General features: G+C 41.6%; 1 protein-coding gene across 1 annotated transcript in view; it reads right to left on the reverse strand.

Moving 5' to 3' along the window:
* Nucleotides 1–23,943, reverse strand: part of RSBN1 (round spermatid basic protein 1) — a 201,335-nt gene that overhangs the window by 64,186 nt on the left and 113,206 nt on the right. Inside the window, exons 4-5 of the mRNA XM_053706665.1 lie at nt 23,188–23,330; nt 14,743–14,910 (exon numbers count right to left, since the gene is read on the reverse strand). Coding sequence (XP_053562640.1) covers nt 14,743–14,910; nt 23,188–23,330 — 311 coding nt within the window. The remainder of the gene's footprint in view (nt 1–14,742; nt 14,911–23,187; nt 23,331–23,943) is intronic.

Raw genomic sequence — 23,943 nt, forward strand, 5'->3', positions numbered from 1 at the left:
TTGTAAAATTTAGAAAAAAAAAAAAGTGTGTAAGGAAGACCAGGTAGCCGCCTTACAAATCTGATCCATTGAGGCTTCATTCTTAAAAGCCCAGGAAGAAGCTACTGCTCTAGTGGAATGAGCCGCTATCCTTTTAGGAGGCTGTCGCCCTGCTGTCTCATAAGCTAAGCGGATGACACTCCTCAACCAGAAAGAGAGAAGTCATAGTAGCCTTCTGCCCCTTACGCTTCCCTGTATAGATGACAAACAAACAAAGAGGAAGATTGTCTGAACTCCTAAGTAGCCTGAAGATAGAACTTCAAGGCTCGAACCACATCTAGATTATGAAGCAAACGTTCCTTCACTGAAGGATTAGGACACAAGGAAGGAACAACAATTTCTTCATTAATGTTACGATGGGATAATACCTTAGGGAAGAACCCTAGTTTAGTGTGTAAAACCACCTTATCAGCATGAAAAACTATAAGGGGGATCACATTGCAAAGCAGAAATCTCAAACTCTGCACGCAGAGGCAATAGCCAACAAAAAAAAAATGAACCTTACAAGATAACAATTTTAATGTCAACACTCAAATGGAGCCTGCTACAAAACACTAAGAACAAGATTGAAGCTCCAAGGCGGAGGCCCCAGATCTAAATACAGAGCCAGAGCCTTAAAGGACTGCACATCTGAAAGCTCAGCCAATCTTTTGTGCAGTAACACTGACAGGGCCGATCTCTCCCTTCAGGGAACTAGCAGATCGACCCTTTTCTAGTCCATCCAGGAGGAAAGCTAAAAAAAAATCTGGCAACCTTAACCTTATGTCAGGCTCTTCACACCAGTACAAGTAAGTCCTCCACACTTTATGGCAGATACAATGAGTAACTGGCTTACGAGTTTGAACCAGAGTGTCGATAACACTCTCAGAAAATCCTGTTTTGGCTAAGACTAGGCGTTCAATCTCCATCCCCATCCCATCCCCACCAGATCCACAAACCCCGTCCTTCGCGACCATGATGGAGCAATCAGAATCACAGATGCTCGCTCCTGCTTGATGCGAGCCACCACACGAAGGAGATGCGGTAATGGAAGAAAAAGATATGAGACTTAAGCATGGTACTGATAGGGCATCTATCAATTCTGCTGGAGGATCTGTCTACCTCGACCCGTACCTGGGTAGCTTGGTATTGAGGCGGGATGACAATGAGATCTCTCTCTCAGGCTTCCCACACTCGCTGCATATCTCTGCAAACACCTCGGGATGAAGAGACTATTCCCTTGGGTGAAAGGATTGCCTGCTGAGAAAGTCCGCTTCCCAGTTGTCCACACCCGGAATGCGGATCGCTGACAGCGTTCATTTGTGAGTCTCCGCCCACTCTAGTGTCTGAGATACTTCTCTCATTGCCAAGGAACTTCTCGTTCCCCCTTGATTGTTGATATAGGCAACCGAGGTTATATTGTCTGATTGGATTCTGATAAAGGCATTGAAGATTGCCCAGAGTTCCAAAATATTGATCGGAAGGGAGGACTTCTCCTGAGTCCACAGACATTGTGCTTTCTTGGCACCCCAAATGGCTCCCCAGCCGGAAAGGCTTGCGTCCGTAGTCACAATCTCCCAGGACGGTCTCAAAAAGCACGTGCCTTGGGACCGATGATCTGGACAGAGCTACCAGGAGAGAGTCTCGACAGGCTGTCCAGCACAATCTGTTGAGACAGATCTGAATGGTCGCCATTCCATAGTCTCAGCATGCATAGTTGTAAGGGTCTGAGATGGAATCTGGCAAAAGGAATGGTGTCCATGCAGGACACCATGAGTCCTATTACCTCCATACACTGAACCACTGAGGGTATCGAGGCGGCCTGGAGGGCAAGACATGCAGAAATTAACTTGCAACGTTTCTGATCTGTGAGGAATATTCTCATGGATAGTTCCCAGGAAATTGATCCTTGTACTTGCAGTAAGAACTGTTTCCAAGTTTATATATTCCATCCATGTGATTGAAGACGACTGAAAAGGGACTCCAAATGTTCTTCCGCTAGACGAAAAGATGGTGCCTGTACCAAGATATCATCCAGGTAAAGTGCTACTGCAATACCTCATGTTCCTTGGAGCAGTAGCTAGGCTAAACAGAAGAGCTATGAACTGGAAGCGCTGATCCAGAAAAGCAAACCTCAGGAACTGAAAATGTTCCCTATAAAATCGGGATGTTAAGGTATGTATCCTTCAGGTCTATTGTGGTCATAAACTATCCTTCCTAAACCAGAGGCAGGATTGACCGTATTGTTTCCACCTTTAAAGAGGGAACACTCAAACTTGTTTAGGCACTTTAAGTCCAGAATTGGACGGAAAGTTCCCTCCTTTGGAACCACGAAAAGTTTTGAATAAAACCCCAAACCTCTTTCTGCTGTAGGCACCGGGACAATTACTCCTAGAGAGAAGAGATCCCATACACAACCTAAGAAGGCAGCCCTCTTTTCTGGTCTTGTCGAAAGACTGGAGAGAAGGAATCTGCCTCTGGGCAGATGAGACTTGAATTCTATCCTGTATCCTTGAGATACAACCTCCAGGACCCAAGGATCCAGTACACCCTGGAACCAAGCGTCTGAAAAAAGAGAGACAATCTGCCCCCTACTCGACCCGATCCCAGAGAAGGGGCTGCCCCTTCATGCCAATTTGTTCTCGGAAGGCTTCTTAGTGTGTTTGGACTTATTCCAGGAGTAAGTGGGCTTCCAATTACTCTTGGACATGGAAGTGGACTGCTGTTGTTGCGACTTGTCAGCACGAAAGGAACGGAAATTATACAGTTGCCGTCCGTTAGGCCTATTCTTATCTTGCGGAAAGAAGGCACCTTTCCCTCCGGTAACCGTAGAGATAATGGAGTCCAGCCCTGGACCAAATAAAATCTTCCCCTTGAAGGGAAGAGAAAGGAGTATGAATTTAGAAGTCAGATCCACAGTCCAAGACTTCAACCAGAGAGCCCGGCGGGCTAGAACCCCAGCAGCCTTTGCATTTATGCGAATAATCTGCATATTCGCATCACAGATGGAGTTAGCAATTCTCAGTGCCTTAATTCTCTCCTGAATATCCTCGAGGGGAGTCTCCACCTCAATGAGCTCCGACAGAGTGTTGCACCATTAAGGTAGCTGCTCCAGCAGCCGCTGGTTGAAATAAAAACCCTGTATGTTGAAACATCTTCCTCAGAAAAGTTTCCATTTTTTTATCCATAGGCTCTCTAAACAAAGAACTATCCTCCAGAGGGATAGTAGTATGCTTAGCAAATGGGGAAATAGCGCCATCCACCTTTGGTACGGATCCCCACAAATCTAATTGAGAGTCAGGGACCGGAAATAATTTTTTAAAAGTAGACGAGGGGGAAAAAAAGTTCCTTCTCTTTCCCATTTGTTACTAATAATGTTCGCCATCTTAACTGGCACAGGAAAAGCCAGAGGGACCTTCCTATCTTCGTAAACCTTGTCTAATTTAGCGTTCTGTAGCCTCTGGAACCTCTAGAGTAGACAGAACCTCCTTTAATGCTCAATTTTAAATCTAAAGGAGGGTTTCTCCGCTTTAGTCTCCGACAGAGTTTAACTCATCTTTGGATAGCTGGGTTATAGAAGCTAAATTCGACAAATATTTAGATGACTCAAGGTCAGGAGAACAAAGTTTAACCTTTCTCTTGCGTTTGTTAGAGCGAGGTAAGGCAGACACTGCCGATTGTAACTGCGCGGTAAAGTCCGCTGGAATAAAAGCCCCCTACAGATGGAGGATTATTTGAGCCACGAGGAACTGCCTGTGGAGCAGGTAATGTAGAGAGGGTAGTCATTTCTCGGGACACAGATTCCTGACAAGTAGACAGTTCAGAAGGGCTAATAGCGCTATGCGTATTAGCAGGCTTGTCTCTCTTCTTAGACTTTAGAACAGTGTTTAGGCAAATGGAACAAAATTGAGCAGGCAGGCCAACTGCAGCCTCCTCACAATATAAACAGGATTAAATCGGTAAAGAAGGACCGGAACCTTCTAATGTAGTGTCAGAGTCCTCTATAGCTTTGAATATACCCACAGTAAGGACAATTAAAAATAAACTCTTTTATATAAAAAAACATTACCTTAATACTCCCAATGGCTGGGGCACTCACCACAGGCTATGAGCCTAAAAAAAAAACCTCATTAAGCAGATATAAATCTCCAAACTGCTCAAATAATCTCCCTGAAGGAGATATTAACCCTTGATTCGATCAAGGTATAAAAAGGAGCCACACTGTGACCCTATATTTTTACAATGTATAGATAAAAAATGGTCTTACCCTCCAGGATCCATGCTGTGGAACAGGCACAGCCTCTCAAGTTTGACAGTCTTGCAGCAGTACTTCTGACATGGACTTAAGTGTGCTGTTAGTAACAGTCTGGATGGGTTCGCAGAAAAACTTTCCCTGCATCTCCAGACTAACTTTCATCAATACTCTCACTGAGAGGTTGACATGATTACTTAAAACTCCAGTCCTTTCTCGAAGGGAACATACCCATACAGGACTATCCAAATCTTCTGCCACCTCCAATAGTGACGAAAGGCAAATAATGACTAGGGGATAGGGGAAGTAGGAGGGATATTTAAGCCTTCGGCTGGGGTGTCTTTGCCTCCTCCTGGTGGCCAGGTGTATTTCTCAACAGTAAGGAATGAACTTGTGGAGTCTCCCTGCCTTATGGAAGGAAAAACTGAATAGCATCCAAAGCCGCCAACATGCAACGAGCAACCAAGGGAAAAGAAAGAAAAGTTTAAACAGGCGGACACTGGCTTTATACTCCTTAAAACTGTCAAGGAAAAATTCATGGAAAATTAATCTCAAATAAGCAAACTTTGGAAAAAAATATGTTTTCATGCATGATGCTGAAGAAACAACTGTTAAGAGGAAAAAAAAAAAAGTTGAGAAAAGGAAACACTGCAATACCACGAGTTCTGATTACAGACAAAAGGGTACCCAAGACATAGGAATAGCTGAACCCAGAACAAACGGTAGAGCAACAAACTAAAAATGCTAGACCAGAAAAGCAAACCTAGGAAACTGATGCTTTTACAGAATAGGAACATGAAGATAAACTTCCCATAAAACTTTTATGGACATAAACTAACTTTGCAAAATAAAATGGCAGAAAAATGCAAATAGTCACTATTTAGAAAGAAAGAAAAAAATATGAAAGATTAGTTTGGAGGCTTTAGAGCCAGAACTGGTCTGAAAGTTCCTTCCTATAAAGGAATACAAGGTTAGGGGGGGGGGGGGGGACAACAACAAACAAAAAACCCCATTCCCTGTACTAATAAATTACATACATACTCAAATATAAAATTAAAAAAATAAAGTACTTACCAATAGGCCCTCTGCTACTGGAGGAAACCAGTAGGAAGCCAGTGCTAAAACATAACAGCAAAAAATCTGGAATAGGAGTATATTGACAAAAACAGAAGACGGGAAAGGACAAGTCCCAGCGACATCCGTGGAAAGGCTTGTGACTAAATCCCAATAGGTGAAATATATGCCACTACCAATACTCCAAATGCATCACTCAACAATTACTGTACTCTGAGGGTAAACCTCCTCCAGCAGAGGCAAAGACAAGACTGAGTTGCCAGTGAGGTGGGAGGGGTTTTATAGAGTTCCTGGGGTTTGGAAATCTTTGCCTTCTAGTGGTAATTTTCTATCTGTATGAAAGAAATTAAAGGGACAGTGCACTGTAAAATAATTTTCCCCTTAATGTGTTCCTAATGACTTGTTATACCAGCTGCAGAGTATAAAATGTATGAGAAGTTTATCCTTTTTGTAAACGGCTGGATTTGCTCTTTGAAAAGCTTATCCCATTTTGATGGGCTGTGGTTTCTGAGTGATCCGACATCCTTATCTTATCACTCAAATGGATCCCTTTCTCATCTCTGTCTCTATACAATACTTAGAAAGAAAATTAACATTTTACAACTTTCTTTCTGCTAGTTATGTTTACATAGCTTGTCAATAGCCTAAACATACTGTAGGTATAGAAACTGTCAGTAAAGGGAGGGATACCACAGGCTAAATCAGCAATTTCAAATTCCATTATAAAGGCAAAAGAGCAATTTCTAAACAAGTTAATACACTCCAACTGGTAAAATAGATCATTGGGAACAAATTAAAGGAGAGAAAAATTGGGTAAACTGTCTCTAAGATTCTCAAAACTACCAAAAAAAAAAAATGTATTACCATCACAGTAAAAGTGATAATCAATGGGCTAAATTACAAGTGGAGTGCTAAATTACTGCACTCCTGCAAAGTGGCTGGTTATTGCTATTGCAAGCTTGTGTTAGCAATTAGTGTTTATAAAATTAACCAGAGATCCAATCTCTGGTTAATTGTATAAATCTGCCCCAAATACTGTCTAGTGTAGTTTATTAAAAAAATAATTATGTCAGGATCTTTACTTTTAATAAATTTACTGCACTAAGCAGTATTTTGGGAGTAAAGTTGGTGGGAGTGGGATGTTAGAAAAGTAAACGGCACGGAAAAGTACCTTTACATTGCGGTCAATGGGAACTGTGTGTTCCCAGTAAATATATATGTATATGCTGAGATTTTTTTTATTTATTTATATGTGTATATACACATATTAACACATAAGTATATATGTATATTAGCATATACATATATATTTGACTGCTACCATCCCAGGGCTACTTACCCCCTTTCTATGGCGCCTATGGAGAGCGCGCACTCGTAAGAGCTATGCTTCCTAGCAATGAAAACGTGAGCTCACGTTTGCATTGCGACTAACTTGTAATACCAGCACACATTATTTTGCGCCGGTATTACAAAGTGGAGCGCCAATATCGCTTTCATAAAAGCAATATATAGCGCTTCACTTGTAATGTAGTCCAATGTTTTTTAGCACTAAAACACCCAGCTAGCTCTCTTTTACTCAACTCATTGTTTTGCTGGATCCATATTGCAATAAACTAGCATATAAATAGGGACACACACACACACTAAAACCATAATGTTACAATATTTTTCCCCCCCTCAATGGCAATATTAAAGAGGAACCCAGGTTCCATTGGGTCCTAATAATTCTTACTAGCTCCTAAATTTTAAACAGATTTCTGAACCCCTAGTTTAAATGTCTCTTTAAAGGGCCATTATACACTCATTTTTTCTTTGCATAAATGTTTTGTAGATGATTTATAAAGCCCATGAAGTTTTTTTTGAAAAAAATGTATAATTTTGCTTATTTTTAAAGAACATTGCTCTGATTTTCAGACTCTTAACCAAGCCCCAAAAGTTTTATTTGAATACCGTCAGCTACCTTCTCCAGCTTGCTCCTGTTTGTGTAAAGGGTCTTTTCATATGCAAAAGAAGGGGGAGGGGGGAGTGTCTTATTTCCCACTTGCAGTGGGCTTTCCAGCTACCTTTTTAACAGAGCTAAACTGAAAGCTTCCAAGTACGTTTTTAAACCATTTTATACTGGATTTTTATATCAGTATCTGTGCATCTTATTCTTTATAGTAGTGTCTATTACATGCAGTTATATGAAAATGAGTGTATACTGTCCCTTTAAGTCTGCTATTATTTTGCTATTTTGCAGTTGGGTGCCACTTGCAATAATGCAACTGACACTGCAACTAAGTGGCAAACAAAGGGATGCTGTGCTGTTAAAAGGTATCCTACCTCAACATGCTCCCAATAATCTTATTATACCTGCTAGAATGTACTAAACAGTTTACAAATATCTCCTTTAATCTGTCATTTTAAAATGGTTGCTTTTGTGTGTAGAAGCTGCCACCTTTACTGAAAGTACAGCATAACAAAACAAAGGGAAGTGATCTCAGATTTGCTGGAAAAGGCAAAAATTCTGTTGTCTCCCAGCTGACCTTGTTGTCTATATTATAGAAGGAGGTAACTGGCTGGGAGTGTGCTTAGAGCATATTACAACATTTAAATCAAGGGAAAAACCCTATTTAGAGACTAGGGAAAAGTATGCTCTTTCTACACATGAAGTATATATTTTTCCCACTTAATTTAACTTGTACTAGTTATAGTTAAAAAAGGCAGCAGAAATAGAAGTTGTATCTAGCGTGCCAAAAAAAATAGTTAAAAACACAACTCTGTACCTGTGACTTGCATAAAGTACTTCAATGTTGCTGATTTTAGGTTGTCTATCACAACCTCCTCATATGTGATAGACAACCTAAAGCCAGCAACATTGAAGTACTTTATACAAGTCACAGGTACAGAGTTGTGTCTTTGGCACGCTAGATACAACTTCTATTTCTGCTGCCTTTTGAAACTATAACTAGTAAAAGTTAAATTTTAAGTGGAAAAAACATAATTTATGCTTACCTGATAAATTCCTTTCTCCTGTAGTGTAGTCAGTCCACGGGTCATCATTACTTCTGGGATATTAACTCCTCCCCAACAGGAAGTGCAAGAGGATCACCCAAGCAGAGCTGCTATATAGCTCCTCCCCTCTACGTCACACCCAGTCATTCGACCAAGAACCAAACGAGAAAGGAGAAACTATAGGGTGCAGTGGTGACTGGAGTATAATTTAAAAATTTAGACCTGCCATAAAAAACAGGGCGGGCCGTGGACTGACTACACTACAGGAGAAAGGAATTTATCAGGTAAGCATAAATTATGTTTTCTCCTGTTAAGTGTAGTCAGTCCACGGGTCATCATTACTTCTGGGATACCAATACCAAAGCTAAAGTACACGGATGACGGGAGGGACAGGCAGGATCTTTATACGGAAGGGACCACTGCCTGAAGAACCTTTCTCCCAAAAACAGCCTCCGAAGAAGCAAAAGTGTCAAATTTGTAAAATTTGGAAAAAGTATGAAGAGAAGACCAAGTTGCAGCCTTGCAAATCTGTTCAACAGAGGCCTCGTTCTTAAAGGCCGAAGTGGAAGCCACAGCTCTAGTGGAATGAGCTGTAATTCTTTCAGGAGGCTGCTGTCCAGCAGTCTCATAGGCTAAACGTATTATGCTACGAAGCCAAAAAGAGAGAGAGGTAGCAGAAGCTTTTTGACAGGGAAGAAGTTTGGCGAAAATCTTTAGTTGCCTGTAAATAAAATTTCAGGGCACGGACTACATCCAGATTGTGTAGAAGTCGTTCCTTCTTTGAAGAAGGATTCGGACACAATGATGGCACAACAATCTCTTGATTGATATTCTTGTTAGTGACAACCTTAGGTAAGAACCCGGGTTTAGTACGCAGAACTACCTTATCTGAATGAAAAATCAGATATGGAGAATCACAATGTAAGGCTGATAACTCAGAGACTCTACGAGCCGAGGAAATAGCCATTAAAAACAGAACTTTCCAAGATAACAGCTTGATATCAATGGAATGAAGGGGTTCAAACGGAACACCCTGTAAAACGTTAAGAACTAAATTTAAGCTCCATGGTGGAGCAACAGTTTTAAACACAGGCTTAATCCTGGCCAAAGCCTGGCAAAAAGCCTGAACGTCTGGAACTTCTGACAGACGCTTGTGTAAAAGAATGGACAGAGCTGAGATCTGTCCCTTTAAGGAACTAGCAGATAAACCCTTTTCTAAACCTTCTTGTAGAAAAGACAATATCCTAGGAATCCTAACTTTACTCCATGAGTAACTCTTGGATTCACACCAATGTAAGTATTTACGCCATATATTATGGTAAATCTTTCTGGTAACAGGCTTCCTAGCCTGTATTAAGGTATCAATAACTGACTCCGAAAAACCACGCTTTGATAAAATCAAGCGTTCAATTTCCAAGCAGTCAGCTTCAGAGAAATTAGATTTTGATGTTTGAAGGGACCCTGAATTAGAAGGTCCTGTCTCAGAGGCAGAGACCAAGGTAGACAGGATGACATGTCCACTAGATCTGCATACCAGGTCCTGCGTGGCCACGCAGGCGCTATCAGAATCACCGATGCTCTCTCCTGTTTGATCCTGGCAATCAATCGAGGAAGCATCGGGAAGGGTGGAAACACATAGGCCATCCCGAAGGTCCAAGGTGCTGTCAAAGCATCTACCAGGACTGCTCCCGGGTCCCTGTACCTGGACCCGTAACAAGGAAGCTTGGCGTTCTGGCGAGACGCCATGAGATCTATCTCTGGTTTGCCCCAAAGTCGAAGTATTTGGGCAAAGATCTCCGGATGAAGTTCCCACTCCCCCGGATGAAAAGTCTGACGACTTAGGAAATCCGCCTCCCAGTTTTCCACTCCAGGAATGTGGATCGCTGACAGGTGGCAAGAGTGAGACTCTGCCCAGCGAATTATCTTTGATACTTCCATCATCGCTAGGGAGCTTCTTGTCCCTCCTTGATGGTTGATGTAAGCTACAGTCGTGATGTTGTCCGACTGAAACCTGATGAACCCCCGAGTTGTTAACTGAGGCCAAGCCAGAAGGGCATTGAGAACTGCTCTCAATTCCAGAATGTTTATTGGAAGGAGACTCTCCTCCTGAGTCCATGATCCCTGAGCCTTCAGGGAATTCCAGACAGCGCCCCAACCTAGTAGGCTGGCGTCTGTTGTTACAATTGTCCAATCTGGTCTGCTGAATGGCATCCCCCTGGACAGATGTGGCCGAGAAAGCCACCATAGAAGAGAATTTCTGGTCTCTTGATCCAGATTCAGAGTAGGGGACAAATCTGAGTAATCCCCATTCCACTGACTTAGCATGCACAATTGCAGCGGTCTGAGATGTAGGCGTACAAAGGGTACTATGTCCATTGCCGCTACCATTAAGCCGATTACCTCCATGCATTGAGCCACTGACGGGTGTTGAATGGAATGAAGGACACGGCAAGCATTTTGAAGCTTTGTTAACCTGTCTTCTGTCAGGTAAATCTTCATTTCTACAGAATCTATAAGAGTCCCCAAGAAGGGAACCCTTGTGAGTGGTAAGAGAGAACTCTTCTCTACGTTCACCTTCCACCCATGCGACCTTAGAAATGCCAGTACTAACTCTGTATGAGACCTGGCAGTTTGAAAGCTTGACGCTTGTATCAGAATGTCGTCTAGGTACGGAGCCACCGAAATTCCTTGCGGCCTTAGCACCGCCAGCAGAGAGCCCAGAACCTTTGTGAAGATTCTTGGAGCCGTAGCTAACCCGAATGGAAGAGCTACAAACTGGTAATGCCTGTCTAGGAAGGCAAACCTTAGATACCGGTAATGATCTTTGTGAATCGGTATATGAAGGTAGGCATCCTTTAAATCCACTGTGGTCATGTACTGACCCTTTTGGATCATGGGTAAGATTGTCCGAATAGTTTCCATTTTGAACGATGGAACTCTTAGGAATTTGTTTAGGATCTTTAAATCCAAGATTGGTCTGAAGGTTCCTTCTTTCTTGGGAACCACAAACAGATTTGAGTAAAAACCTTGTCCGTGTTCCGACCGCGGAACCGGATGGATCACTCCCATTAGTAAAAGATCTTGTACACAGCGTAGAAACGCCTCTTTCTTTATCTGGTTTGTTGACAACCTTGAAAGATGAAATCTCCCTTTTGGGGGAGAGGCTTTGAAGTCCAGAAGATATCCCTGAGATATGATCTCTAACGCCCAGGGATCCTGGACATCTCTTGCCCAAGCCTGGGCGAAGAGAGAGAGTCTGCCCCCCACTAGATCCGTTCCCGGATCGGGGGCCCTCACTTCATGCTGTCTTAGGGGCAGTAGCAGGTTTTCTGGCCTGCTTGCCCTTGTTCCAGGACTGGTTAGGTTTCCAGCCTTGTCTGTATCGAGCAACAGCTCCTTCCTGTTTTGGTGCAGAGGAAGTTGATGCTGCTCCTGCCTTGAAGTTACGAAAGGCACGAAAATTAGACTGTCTAGCCCTAGGTTTGGCTCTGTCTTGAGGCAGGGCATGGCCTTTACCTCCTGTAATGTCAGCGATAATTTCCTTCAAACCGGGCCCGAATAAGGTCTGCCCTTTGAAAGGTATGTTAAGTAATTTAGATTTAGAAGTAACATCAGCTGACCAGGATTTTAGCCACAGCGCTCTGCGTGCCTGAATGGCGAATCCGGAATTCTTAGCCGTAAGTTTAGTTAAGTGTACTACGGCATCAGAAATAAATGAATTAGCTAGCTTAAGGGTTTTAAGCTTGTGTGTAATCTCATCTAATGGAGCTGATTCAAGGGTCTCTTCCAGAGACTCAAACCAAAATGCTGCTGCAGCCGTGACAGGCGCAATGCATGCAAGGGGTTGCAATATAAAACCTTGTTGAACAAACATTTTCTTAAGGTAACCCTCTAATTTTTTATCCATTGGATCTGAAAAGGCGCAGCTATCCTCCACCGGGATAGTGGTACGCTTAGCTAAAGTAGAAACTGCTCCCTCCACCTTAGGGACCGTTTGCCATAAGTCCCGTGTGGTGGCGTCTATTGGAAACATCTTTCTGAATATAGGAGGGGGTGAGAAAGGCACACCGGGTCTATCCCACTCCTTAGTAACAATTTCAGTAAGTCTCTTAGGTATTGGAAAAACGTCAGTACTCGACGGTACCGCAAAATATTTATCCAACCTACACATTTTCTCTGGTATTGCAACTGTGTTACAATCATTCAGAGCCGCTAAGACCTCCCCTAGTAATACACGGAGGTTTTCCAGCTTAAACTTAAAATTTGAAATGTCTGAATCCAGTTTATTTGGATCAGATCCGTCACCCGCAGAATGAAGCTCTCCGTCCTCATGTTCTGCAAATTGTGACGCAGTATCTGACATGGCCCTAATATTATCAGCGCACTCTGTTCTCACCCCAGAGTGATCTCGCTTACCTCTAAGTTCTGGTAATTTAGACAAAACTTCAGTCATAACATTAGCCATGTCCTGTAGTGTGATTTGTAATGGCCGCCCTGAAGTACTCGGCGTTACAATATCACGCACCTCCCGAGCGGGAGATGCAGGTACTGACACGTGAGGCAAGATAGTCGGCATAACTTCCCCCTCGTTGTTTGGTGAATGATGTTCAATTTGTACAGAATGACTCTTATTCAAAGTAGCATCAATGCAATTAGTACATAAATTTCTATTGGGCTCCACCTTGGCTTTTGCACATATAGCACAGAGATATTCCTCTGAGTCAGACATGTTTAACAAACTAGCAATTAAACTAGCAAGCTTGGAAATACTTTTCACTCAAATTACAAGTAATATGAAAAACGCACTGTGCCTTTAAGAAGCACAGAAAAAAAATTATGACAGTTTAATAATAAGGAACCGGAAAAATTATAACAATCAGATTTTTCCCAGTAAAGGCATAAATTTAGCAAAGGATTGCCCCCATTAGCAATGGATAACTAACCCTTAATAGCAGAAAAAAATGTACAAAATATAAACGTTTTTTATCACAGTCAAAGCACAATCTCACAGGTCTGCTGTGAGTGATTACCTCCCTCAAAATAATTTTTGAAGACCCTTGAGCTCTGTAGAGACTATCCGGATCATGCAGGAAGAGAAAAAGACTTGACTGAATTCTTGATGCGTAGCAAAAGCGCCAAAATAGGCCCCTCCCCCTCACCCATAGCAGTGAGGGAAGTTCAGTAAACTGTCTCAAATTAAAATAAACGACAGCCAAGTGGAAAAACAGTGCCCAAAAACAATTTTTCACCCAGTACCTCAGATATTTAAACAATTTAGCATGCCAGCAAAAACGTTTAAAATCAAATATCATGAAATGTCATTAAGCAGCCTGTTGCTAGACGTTCCCACTGCAATTAAGGCTAAAGATTATATGCATATAGTATTACCCAGAGAAGTGCCATTCCCCAGAATACTGAAGTGTACACATATATACATAAACAGCCTGATACCAGTTGCTACTACTGCATTTAAGGCTGAACTTACATTATATCGGTATTGGCAGTATTTTCTCAGTCAATTCCATTCCTCAGAAAATAATATACTGCAACATACCTCTTTGCAGGTGAACCTGCCCGCTGTCCCCTGATCTGAAGTTTACCTCACTCCTCAGAATGGCCGAGAACAGCAAAATGAATTTTAGCTACGCCGGCTAAAATCATCCAAAAACTCAGGTAGATTCTTCTTCAAATTCTACCTGAGAAGGAACAACACACTCCGGTGCTGTTTTAAAATAACAAACTTTTGATTGAAGATATAAAAACTAAGTATAATCACCACAGTCCTCTCACACATCCTATCTATTAGTTGGGTGCAAGAGAATGACTGGGTGTGACGTAGAGGGGAGGAGCTATATAGCAGCTCTGCTTGGGTGATCCTCTTGCACTTCCTGTTGGGGAGGAGTTAATATCCCAGAAGTAATGATGACCCATGGACTGACTACACTTAACAGGAGAAATATATATTCTCTTAATAGGGTTTTTTCCTTGATTTGAAAGTACAGCAAAACTGGTTATAGAAAATCTATATAGAAAAGAGGCAGCAACAGGCAATCTCCCAGGGTGTATGGGGGTGGTGGTGAGAGAGCTCAGCCCATTTGAAAGGTGCCCTTGTACCATCTTTGGATAAAATTAAATCTTGACACCTGCTTGCCTAAGTACACTGTCCTTGTAACCTCATTTTCAGTGTGCTGCCTCCCTCTGCCAATATTTTGGTTAAGCGTATTGTTAACCCCTTTAATGCCACAGTCTTCTTTAATTAAGACTATCATAGGATGTCATATCATTTAGGATCTATGCTTACAACAGGCCTGTTGTGAGGACTGTGGTAGCAATCTTATGGATGCAAAAATGTAGTTAGACAACAAACTATCTACTGAGAATATATTTGGACCATAATCACCTACCATTCTCCAAATTGAACAGCTTTCAGCACACCAACAGCAGCAGTGCTCTCCCAGTCAAAGCCTTGACCAACATGATCCGCATGTGCTCTAGTCCGGTCCTCAAAGAGCAATTCTCTGGGTTCGCTGGTACGAGGCAGATATTGCAAATTTTTTATTTCATTCATAGATCTTAAAAAAGATAAAAAAAAGGCAACACATTTACTACTGGTAATTGCACTGAGCTTACAGAAATCATACAGAATTGAAATAAATAAAAATGTAAACAAAAAAGCATCTCCTTCCAAAACATCTTCCATACTTGTGTACATTTGTAATTATTGCTTTTAAAACAGGCTATATTTCCTGTACATACTATCTAAGGGCCAGAGGCGCCCCTATTCAAATGAACTTTCTGATGTTGGGTGATGAAGGTATGAATCTCTGTACACAAAATACATAGAACGAGAAATATCATATGCAATTTTATTATCCTAACAGTGATCCATTTCTAAATTTTTTTGTATCTTTACAGTTTGTTAAAGACCACCAAATTATATACATATACACACACACACACACAGTACTGTGCAAAAGTCTTAGGCCACCATTAGATTTGTTGTTTTTTTTAAAAATGGTATAAAATTACCATATATAATTAATTCTCAGTCTCTTTATTAGAATACAACCAGAAAATACAGGATATTTGTATGCAGTATTAAAAATCAGAAGACAACAAAAAAACACCACACCAACACAACAGCTTCTATAGGCTAAAGTAGCAAGTATTTAGTGTGACCCCCCCCCCTTACATTTGAGCAATAGCAGGAACCTGGCTCTCCTAAAAACGGAACAATTCAAAGTAAGACCCGCAATAGGGTACTGACCTCCGTGGGTATGATGCACAGTGGACAAGCTGGCGACCTCCAGCCCACCTTATAGAAATTCAATATTCCACAGCACCATATGACTGATAAAAAGTCTATTTATTGAAGCATAACAACAGCACAAGTATGCAAAGTTTCGGGATCACAATCCCTTAATCATGCATGATTGTGATCCCGAAACGTTGCATACTTGTACTGTTATGCTTCAATAAATAGACTTTATCAGTCATATGGTGCTGTAGAATATTGAATTTCTAAACCTAAATGGAACCCTAACTAATGTCATTGCTACCACCTGTATTTGTCCTACTATTTCATTTCTGTCAAAATGACTGCCGTGAAAAAGGTAGCATTACATACACCTGTGGTATGAGTTTAATTCATTGGAAGCTTGCTAATAAGACCAACTTTCAATCACATAATTACATTCAAAATGCCAGAGATCACAGAATTTGACAGACATAACATCACACTTTTGCATCAGCATGGCCACTCTCAAAAGAGAAATCAGCAAACTGGATACTCAAGATGTGGTATTCAAGCTGTTAAAGAAATTTGAAGAATTAGAAGTCAAGGAAAAAAAAAAAAAAAAAAAAGACTGGAAGGCTAAGAAAACTTTCAAAATCTGATGAGAAGTTTCAGAGTTTCTTCTTTGAGAGAACAGAAGTCGTCCAGCATCATTGGAATGCCAAGTTGACCATTCTACAGTCTGAGGAAGCTTCATCAGAAAATAGAATTTATGCTTACCTGATAAATTACTTTCTCCAACGGTGTGTCCGGTCCACGGCGTCATCCTTACTTGTGGGATATTCTCTTCCCCAACAGGAAATGGCAAAGAGTCCCAGCAAAGCTGGTCACATGATCCCTCCTAGGCTCCGCCCACCCCAGTCATTCGACCGACGGACAGGAGGAAATATATATAGGAGAAACCATATGATACCGTGGTGACTGTAGTTAGAGAAAATAATTCATCAGACCTGATTAAAAAACCAGGGCGGGCCGTGGACCGGACACACCGTTGGAGAAAGTAATTTATCAGGTAAGCATAAATTCTGTTTTCTCCAACATTGGTGTGTCCGGTCCACGGCGTCATCCTTACTTGTGGGAACCAATACCAAAGCTTTAGGACACGGATGAAGGGAGGGAGCAAATCAGGTCACCTAAACGGAAGGAACCACAGCTTGCAAAACCTTTCTCCCAAAAATAGCCTCCGAAGAAGCAAAAGTATCAAATTTGTAAAATTTGGCAAAAGTGTGCAGTGAAGACCAAGTCGCTGCCTTACATATCTGGTCAACAGAAGCCTCGTTCTTGAAGGCCCATGTGGAAGCCACAGCCCTAGTGGAGTGAGCTGTGATTCTTTCAGGAGGCTGCCGTCCGGCAGTCTCATAAGCCAATCGGATAATGCTTTTAAGCCAAAAGGAAAGAGAGGTAGAAGTCGCTTTTTGACCTCTCCTTTTACCAGAATAAACAACAAACAAGGAAGATGTTTGTCTGAAATCTTTAGTAGCCTCTAAATAGAATTTTAGAGCACGGACTACGTCCAAATTGTGTAACAAATGTTCCTTCTTTGAAACTGGATTCGGACACAAAGAAGGTACAACTATTTCCTGGTTAATATTTTTGTTAGAAACAACTTTCGGAAGAAAACCAGGCTTAGTACGCAAAACCACCTTATCTGCATGGAACACCAGATAGGACGGAGAACACTGCAGAGCAGATAACTCTGAAACTCTTCTAGCAGAAGAAATTGCAACCAAAAACAAAACTTTCCAAGATAGTAACTTAATATCTATGGAATGTAAAGGTTCAAACGGAACCCCTTGAAGAACTGAAAGAACTAGATTTAGACTCCAGGGAGGAGTCAAAGGTCTGTAAACAGGCTTGATCCTAACAAGAGCCTGAACAAATGCTTGAACATCTGGCACGGCTGCCAGTCTTTTGTGAAGTAAAACAGATAAAGCAGAGATCTGTCCCTTTAGAGAACTTGCAGATAATCCTTTCTCCAAACCTTCTTGTAGAAAGGATAGAATCTTAGGAATTTTTATCTTGTTCCATGGGAATCCTTTGGATTCACACCAACAGATATATTTTTTCCATATTTTATGGTAAATTTTTCTAGTTACAGGCTTTCTAGCCTGAATCAGAGTATCCATTACAGAATCTGAAAACCCACGCTTTGATAAAATCAAGCGTTCAATCTCCAAGCCGTCAGTTGGAGGGAAACCAGATTCTGATGTTCGAATGGACCCTGAACAAGAAGGTCCTGTCTCAAAGGTAGCTTCCATGGTGGAGCCGATAACATATTCACCAGGTCTGCATACCAAGTCCTGCGTGGCCATGCAGGAGCTATCAAGATCACCGAGGCCCTCTCCTGATTGATCCTGGCTACCAGCCTGGGAATGAGAGGAAACGGTGGGAATACATAAGCTAGGTTGAAGGTCCAAGGTGCTACTAGTGCATCTACTAGAGTCGCCTTGGGATCCCTGGATCTGGACCCGTAGCAAGGAACCTTGAAGTTCTGACGAGACGCCATCAGATCCATGTCTGGAATGCCCCATAATTGAGTTATTTGGGCAAAGATTTCCGGATGGAGTTCCCACTCCCCCGGATGGAATGTCTGACGACTCAGAAAATGCGCTTCCCAATTTTCCACTCCTGGGATGTGGATCGCAGACAAGTGGCAGGAGTGATCCTCCGCCCATTGAATTATCTTGGTCACTTCTTTCATCGCCAGGGAACTCCTTGTTCCCCCCTGATGATTGATATATGCAACGGTCATCATGTTGTCTGATTGAAACCTTATGAATTTGGCCTTTGCTAGTTGAGGCCAAGCTCTGAGAGCATTGAATATCGCTCTCAGTTCCAGAATGTTTATCGGGAGAAGAGACTCTTCCCGAAACCATAGACCCTGAGCTTTCAGGGATTCCCAGACCGCGCCCCAGCCCACCAGACTGGCGTCTGTCGTGACAATGACCCACTCTGGTCTGCGGAAGCTCATTCCCTGTGACAGATTGTCCAGGGTCAGCCACCAACGGAGTGAATCTCTGGTCTTTTGATCTACTTGAATCATCGGAGACAAGTCTGTATAATCCCCATTCCACTGTCTGAGCATGCACAGTTGTAATGGTCTTAGATGAATTCGTGCAAAAGGAACTATGTCCATTGTTGCAACCATCAATCCTATAACTTCCATGCACTGCGCTATGGAAGGACGAGGAACAGAATGAAGTACTTGACAAGAGCTTAGAAGTTTTGATTTTCTGACCTCTGTCAGAAAAATCCTCATTTCTAAGGAATCTATTATTGTTCCCAAGAAGGGAACTCTTGTTGACGGGGACAGAGAACTTTTTTCTTTGTTCACCTTCCATCCGTGAGATCTGAGAAAGGCTAGGACGATGTCCGTATGAGCCTTTGCTTTTGACAAGGACGACGCTTGAATTAGGATGTCATCCAAGTAAGGTACTACTGCAATGTCCCTTGGTCTTAGAACCGCTAGAAGGGACCCTAGTACCTTTGTGAAAATCCTTGGAGCAGTGGCTAATCCGAATGGAAGTGCCACAAACTGGTAATGCTTGTCCAGAAAAGCGAACCTTAGGAACTGATGATGTTCCTTGTGGATAGGAATATGTAGGTACGCATCCTTTAAATCCACGGTAGTCATAAATTGACTTTCCTGGATGGTGGGTAGGATCGTTCGAATAGTTTCCATTTTGAACGATGGTACCCTGAGAAATTTGTTTAGGATCTTCAGATCCAAAATTGGTCTGAATGTTCCCTCTTTTTTGGGAACTATGAACAGATTGGAATAAAATCCCATTCCTTGTTCTCTTATTGGAACTGGATGTATCACTCCCATCTTTAACAGGTCTACTACACAATGTAAGAATGCCTGTCTCTTTATTTGGTTTGAGGATAAGTGAGACCTGTGGAACCTTCCCCTTGGGGGTAGTTCCTTGAATTCCAGGAGATAACCTTGAGAAACTATTTCTAGCGCCCAAGGATCCTGAACATCTCTTGCCCAAGCCTGAGCAAAGAGAGATAGAGTCTGCCCCCCACTAGATCCGGTCCCGGATCGGGGGCTATCCCTTCATGCTGTTTTGGTAGAATGGTAGGCTTCTTGGCCTGCTTACCCTTGTTCCAGCCTTGCATTGGTTTCCAGGCTGGTTTGGGTTGTGAAGTATTACCCTCTTGCTTAGAGGATGCAGAATTAGAGGCTGGTCCGTTTCTGCGAAAGGGACGAAAATTAGGCTTATTTTTAGCCTTAAAAGACCTATCCTGTGGGAGGGCGTGGCCCTTTCCCCCAGTGATGTCTGAAATAATCTCTTTCAAATCTGGTCCAAATAATGTTTTACCTTTGAAAGGAATGTTAAGCAATTTTGTCTTGGAAGACACATCCGCTGACCAAGATTTTAGCCAAAGCACTCTGCGCGCCACGATAGCAAACCCTGAATTTTTCGCCGCTAATCTAGCTAATTGCAAAGCGGCATCTAAAACAAAAGAGTTAGCCAATTTAAGTGCTTGAACTCTGTCCATAACCTCCTCATACGAAGATTCTCTACTGAGCGACTTTTCTAGTTCCTCGAACCAGAAACACGCTGCCGTAGTGACAGGAACAATGCATGAAATTGGTTGTAGAAGGTAACCTTGCTGTACAAAAATCTTTTTAAGCAAACCCTCTAATTTTTTATCCATAGGATCTTTGAAAGCACAACTATCTTCGATAGGAATAGTAGTGCGTTTGTTTAGAGTAGAAACCGCCCCCTCAACCTTGGGGACTGTCTGCCATAAGTCCTTTCTGGGGTCGACTATAGGAAATAATTTCTTAAATATAGGGGGGGGGAACAAAAAGGTATGCCGGGCTTTTCCCACTCTTTATTTACCATGTCCGCCACCCGCTTGGGTATAGGAAAAGCGTTGGGGGGCACCGGAACCTCTAGGAACTTGTCCATCTTACATAATTTCTCTGGAATGACCAAATTGTCACAATCATCCAGAGTAGAGAACACCTCCTTAAGCAGTGCGCGGAGATGTTCTAATTTAAATTTAAATGTCACAACATCAGGTTCAGCTTGATGAGAAATTTTTCCTGAATCTGAGATTTCTCCATCAGACAAAACCTCCCTCATGGCCCCTTGAGATTGGTGTGAGGGTATGTCAGAACAGTTATCATCAGCGCCCTCTTGCTCTTCAGTGTTTAAAACAGAGCAATCGCGCTTTCTCTGATAAGTAGGCATTTTGGATAAAAGATTTGCTATGGAGTTATCCATTACAGCCGTTAATTGTTGCATGGTAATAAGTATTGGCGCACTAGATGTACTAGGGGCCTCCTGTGTGGGCAAAACTGGTGTAGACACAGTAGGGGATGATGTAGTATCATGTTTACTCCCCTCATTTGAGGAATCATCTTGGGCAATATCATTATCTGTGGCATTACTGTCCTTACTTTGTTTGGACACTATGGCACAATTATCACATAAATTTAAATGGGGAGACACATTGGCTTTCATACATATAGAACATAGCTTATCTGATGGTACAGACATGTTAAACAGGCTTAAACTTGTCAACAAAGCACAAAAAACGTTTTAAAATAAAACCGTTACTGTCTCTTTAAATTTCAAACTGAAAACACTTTATTACTGAATATGTGAAAAAGTATGAAGGAATTGTTCAAAAATTACCAAAATTTCACCAGTGTCTTAAAGCATTAAAAGTATTGCACACCAAATTTCAGAGCTTTAACCCTTAAAATAACGGAACCGGAGCCGTTTTTAAATTTAACCCCTATACAGTCCCAGCTATATGCTTTGCTGAGACCCAACCAAGCCCAGAGGGGAATACGATACCAAATGACGCCTTCTAGAAGCTTTTTTAGTGATTCTTAGATCCTCACACATGCATCTGCATGCCTTGCTCTCCAAAAACAACTGCGCAGTAATGACGCGAAAATGAGGCTCAGTCTATAACTAGAAAGGCCCCCAGACTAAAAAAGGTGTCCAACACAGTGCCTGCCGTTTTTTTAAACGTTCCCCAAGATTATAATGCCAATTATTAGCTAGAATCTGCATAATATGCCCCAATAAAGCAATCGTTTTAGCCCATAAAAATGTCTACCAGTTTTTAAGCCCTTTTTTAAACCCTTTATTCTTTTATGTTTGACTAAGAAAATGGCTTACCGGTCCCCATGAGGGGAAATGACAGCCTTCCAGCATTACATGGTCTTGTTAGAAATATGGCTAGTCATACCTTAAGCAGAAAAGTCTGCTAACTGTTTCCCCCAACTGAAGTTACTTCATCTCAACAGTCCTGTGTGGAAACAGCAATCGATTTTAGTTACTGTCTGCTAAAATCATCTTCCTCTTACAAACAGAAATCTTCATCCTTTTCTGTTTCAGAGTAAATAGTACATACCAGCACTATTTTAAAATAACAAACACTTGATAGAAGAATAAAAACTACATTTAAACACCAAAAAACTCTTAACCATCTCCGTGGAGATGTTGCCTGTGCAACGGCAAAGAGAATGACTGGGGTGGGCGGAGCCTAGGAGGGATCATGTGACCAGCTTTGCTGGGACTCTTTGCCATTTCCTGTTGGGGAAGAGAATATCCCACAAGTAAGGATGACGCCGTGGACCGGACACACCAATGTTGGAGAAATGTTTTTTGTGGAAGAGTAGCAGCCAAGGAACCACTTTTTCGGAAGGGGAACAGGGTGAAAAGGCTAAGAAATGCTAAAGCTCACAAAGATTGGAATAAAGATCAGTGGAAGAGTGTATTATGGAATGACCAATCCAAGTTTTATATTTTTTGGGTCTAATTGGCAATATGTGAGAAGAAGAGATGGAGAGAGATAGAAGAATGAGTGCTTGCGGCTTATAGTGAATCATGGTGGAGAGTCTGTCCTAGTTTGGGGCTACATTTCTGCTAGTGGTGTTGGCGATATGGTCCAAATTGATGGGGTCATGAATGCTGAAAAGTACAAACAGGTTTTAGTTCATCTTGCCATCCCTTCTGGAAAGCACCTGCTTGGGAATGGTTTTATTTTTATTAGCATGAGAACAACCCCAAGCACACTGCTAATGCAGTGAAATCATATTTGGAGAGAAAAACAGCTGATAAAACACTGACAGTCATGGACTATCTTCCACAGAGTCCAGACCTGAATATTATAGACACAGTATAGGATCACCTGGACAGAGAAAGTAAAAAAAAACAAAAGAAAAATACAACTTAAATCTAAAGAAGAAATCTGGGAAGTGCTGAAAGAAGCCTGATATAATATGCCAGAAGGTTACTTCAGAAAACTTCAGGATAGTCTTCCCAAAAGAGTTCAAGATCTGCTTAGTGCCAAGGGAGGTCACACTAAATACTGACTTTTGCCTGAAGAAGCCATTTTTTCTGAAAATTGTGTTTTTTTATATTTTGTGTACATATGTCCTGTATTTTGTTTGTATCTTAATAAAGAGACTGAAAAATATAGATGGTCATTAAAACTTTGCTAAAACAAAAAGCTGGTGGTGGCCTTAGACTTTTTAATAGATATAGATATCAAAAAAACAAAAACAAACACACAAATATACCTTCGTCGTTTGAATGGAGACTTTGGCATGTCTGCTGTAGGAATCATTTGTTCTCCTGGTCTCACCCACATGATTGGACCATCATCACTTTGTGACCTGCACTGGAGACGCAGCGTAGACATGGTCCCCCAAGGTAAGGTCATCTGCAAATAGATTCTTACCAGTAAAATTGCTAAGTAATTCAAAATTAATTCCTTCTGATCAGATATTATAACTTTCTTTTTCGGTATTACCTTAAAAATGTGTATGCATGCTTTTTTTTAATTTATAGCAATAATGATCTTAAGACACAAGCAATTATGTTGTGGCTTTCCTTGGTGGCTTAACTTTAGTTATCACACCGAAAGCAAAACTGGCGGAGATAACATTAGTACCAAGCTGTAAAAATCTTTGGGTGCTGACTAGTTTTAAGGATTGACAGTTTGCTTCTCAGAAATTGTAATATTTTAAAGGAACATCAACAAATAGACTGAGTCCACTAAACCTAGGTAGAAAAAAAAACAAAAAAAAACACCATATCTCTAAAAATATATTTGTCAGTGGAGGCTCCTCCATAGGGGAAGCAACCCACCCGTTTTTTGGGCAAATAAAACAAAAAACCCCACTCCAAATAAACTAGTTGTTTTTGGAACCCTGCCATAGAGCACTTTACACATGCTCAGTCTGCTTCTGTAAGGGATTTCTAACTTCTCACATTCAGTCTTCATTAGGACTCCTAAGCAAAAGCGTTTTTTTTTAAAAAAAAAATAAAATAAA

Source organism: Bombina bombina, chromosome 3, assembly GCF_027579735.1.
Source record: "Bombina bombina isolate aBomBom1 chromosome 3, aBomBom1.pri, whole genome shotgun sequence".
NCBI lineage: Eukaryota > Metazoa > Chordata > Amphibia > Anura > Bombinatoridae > Bombina > Bombina bombina.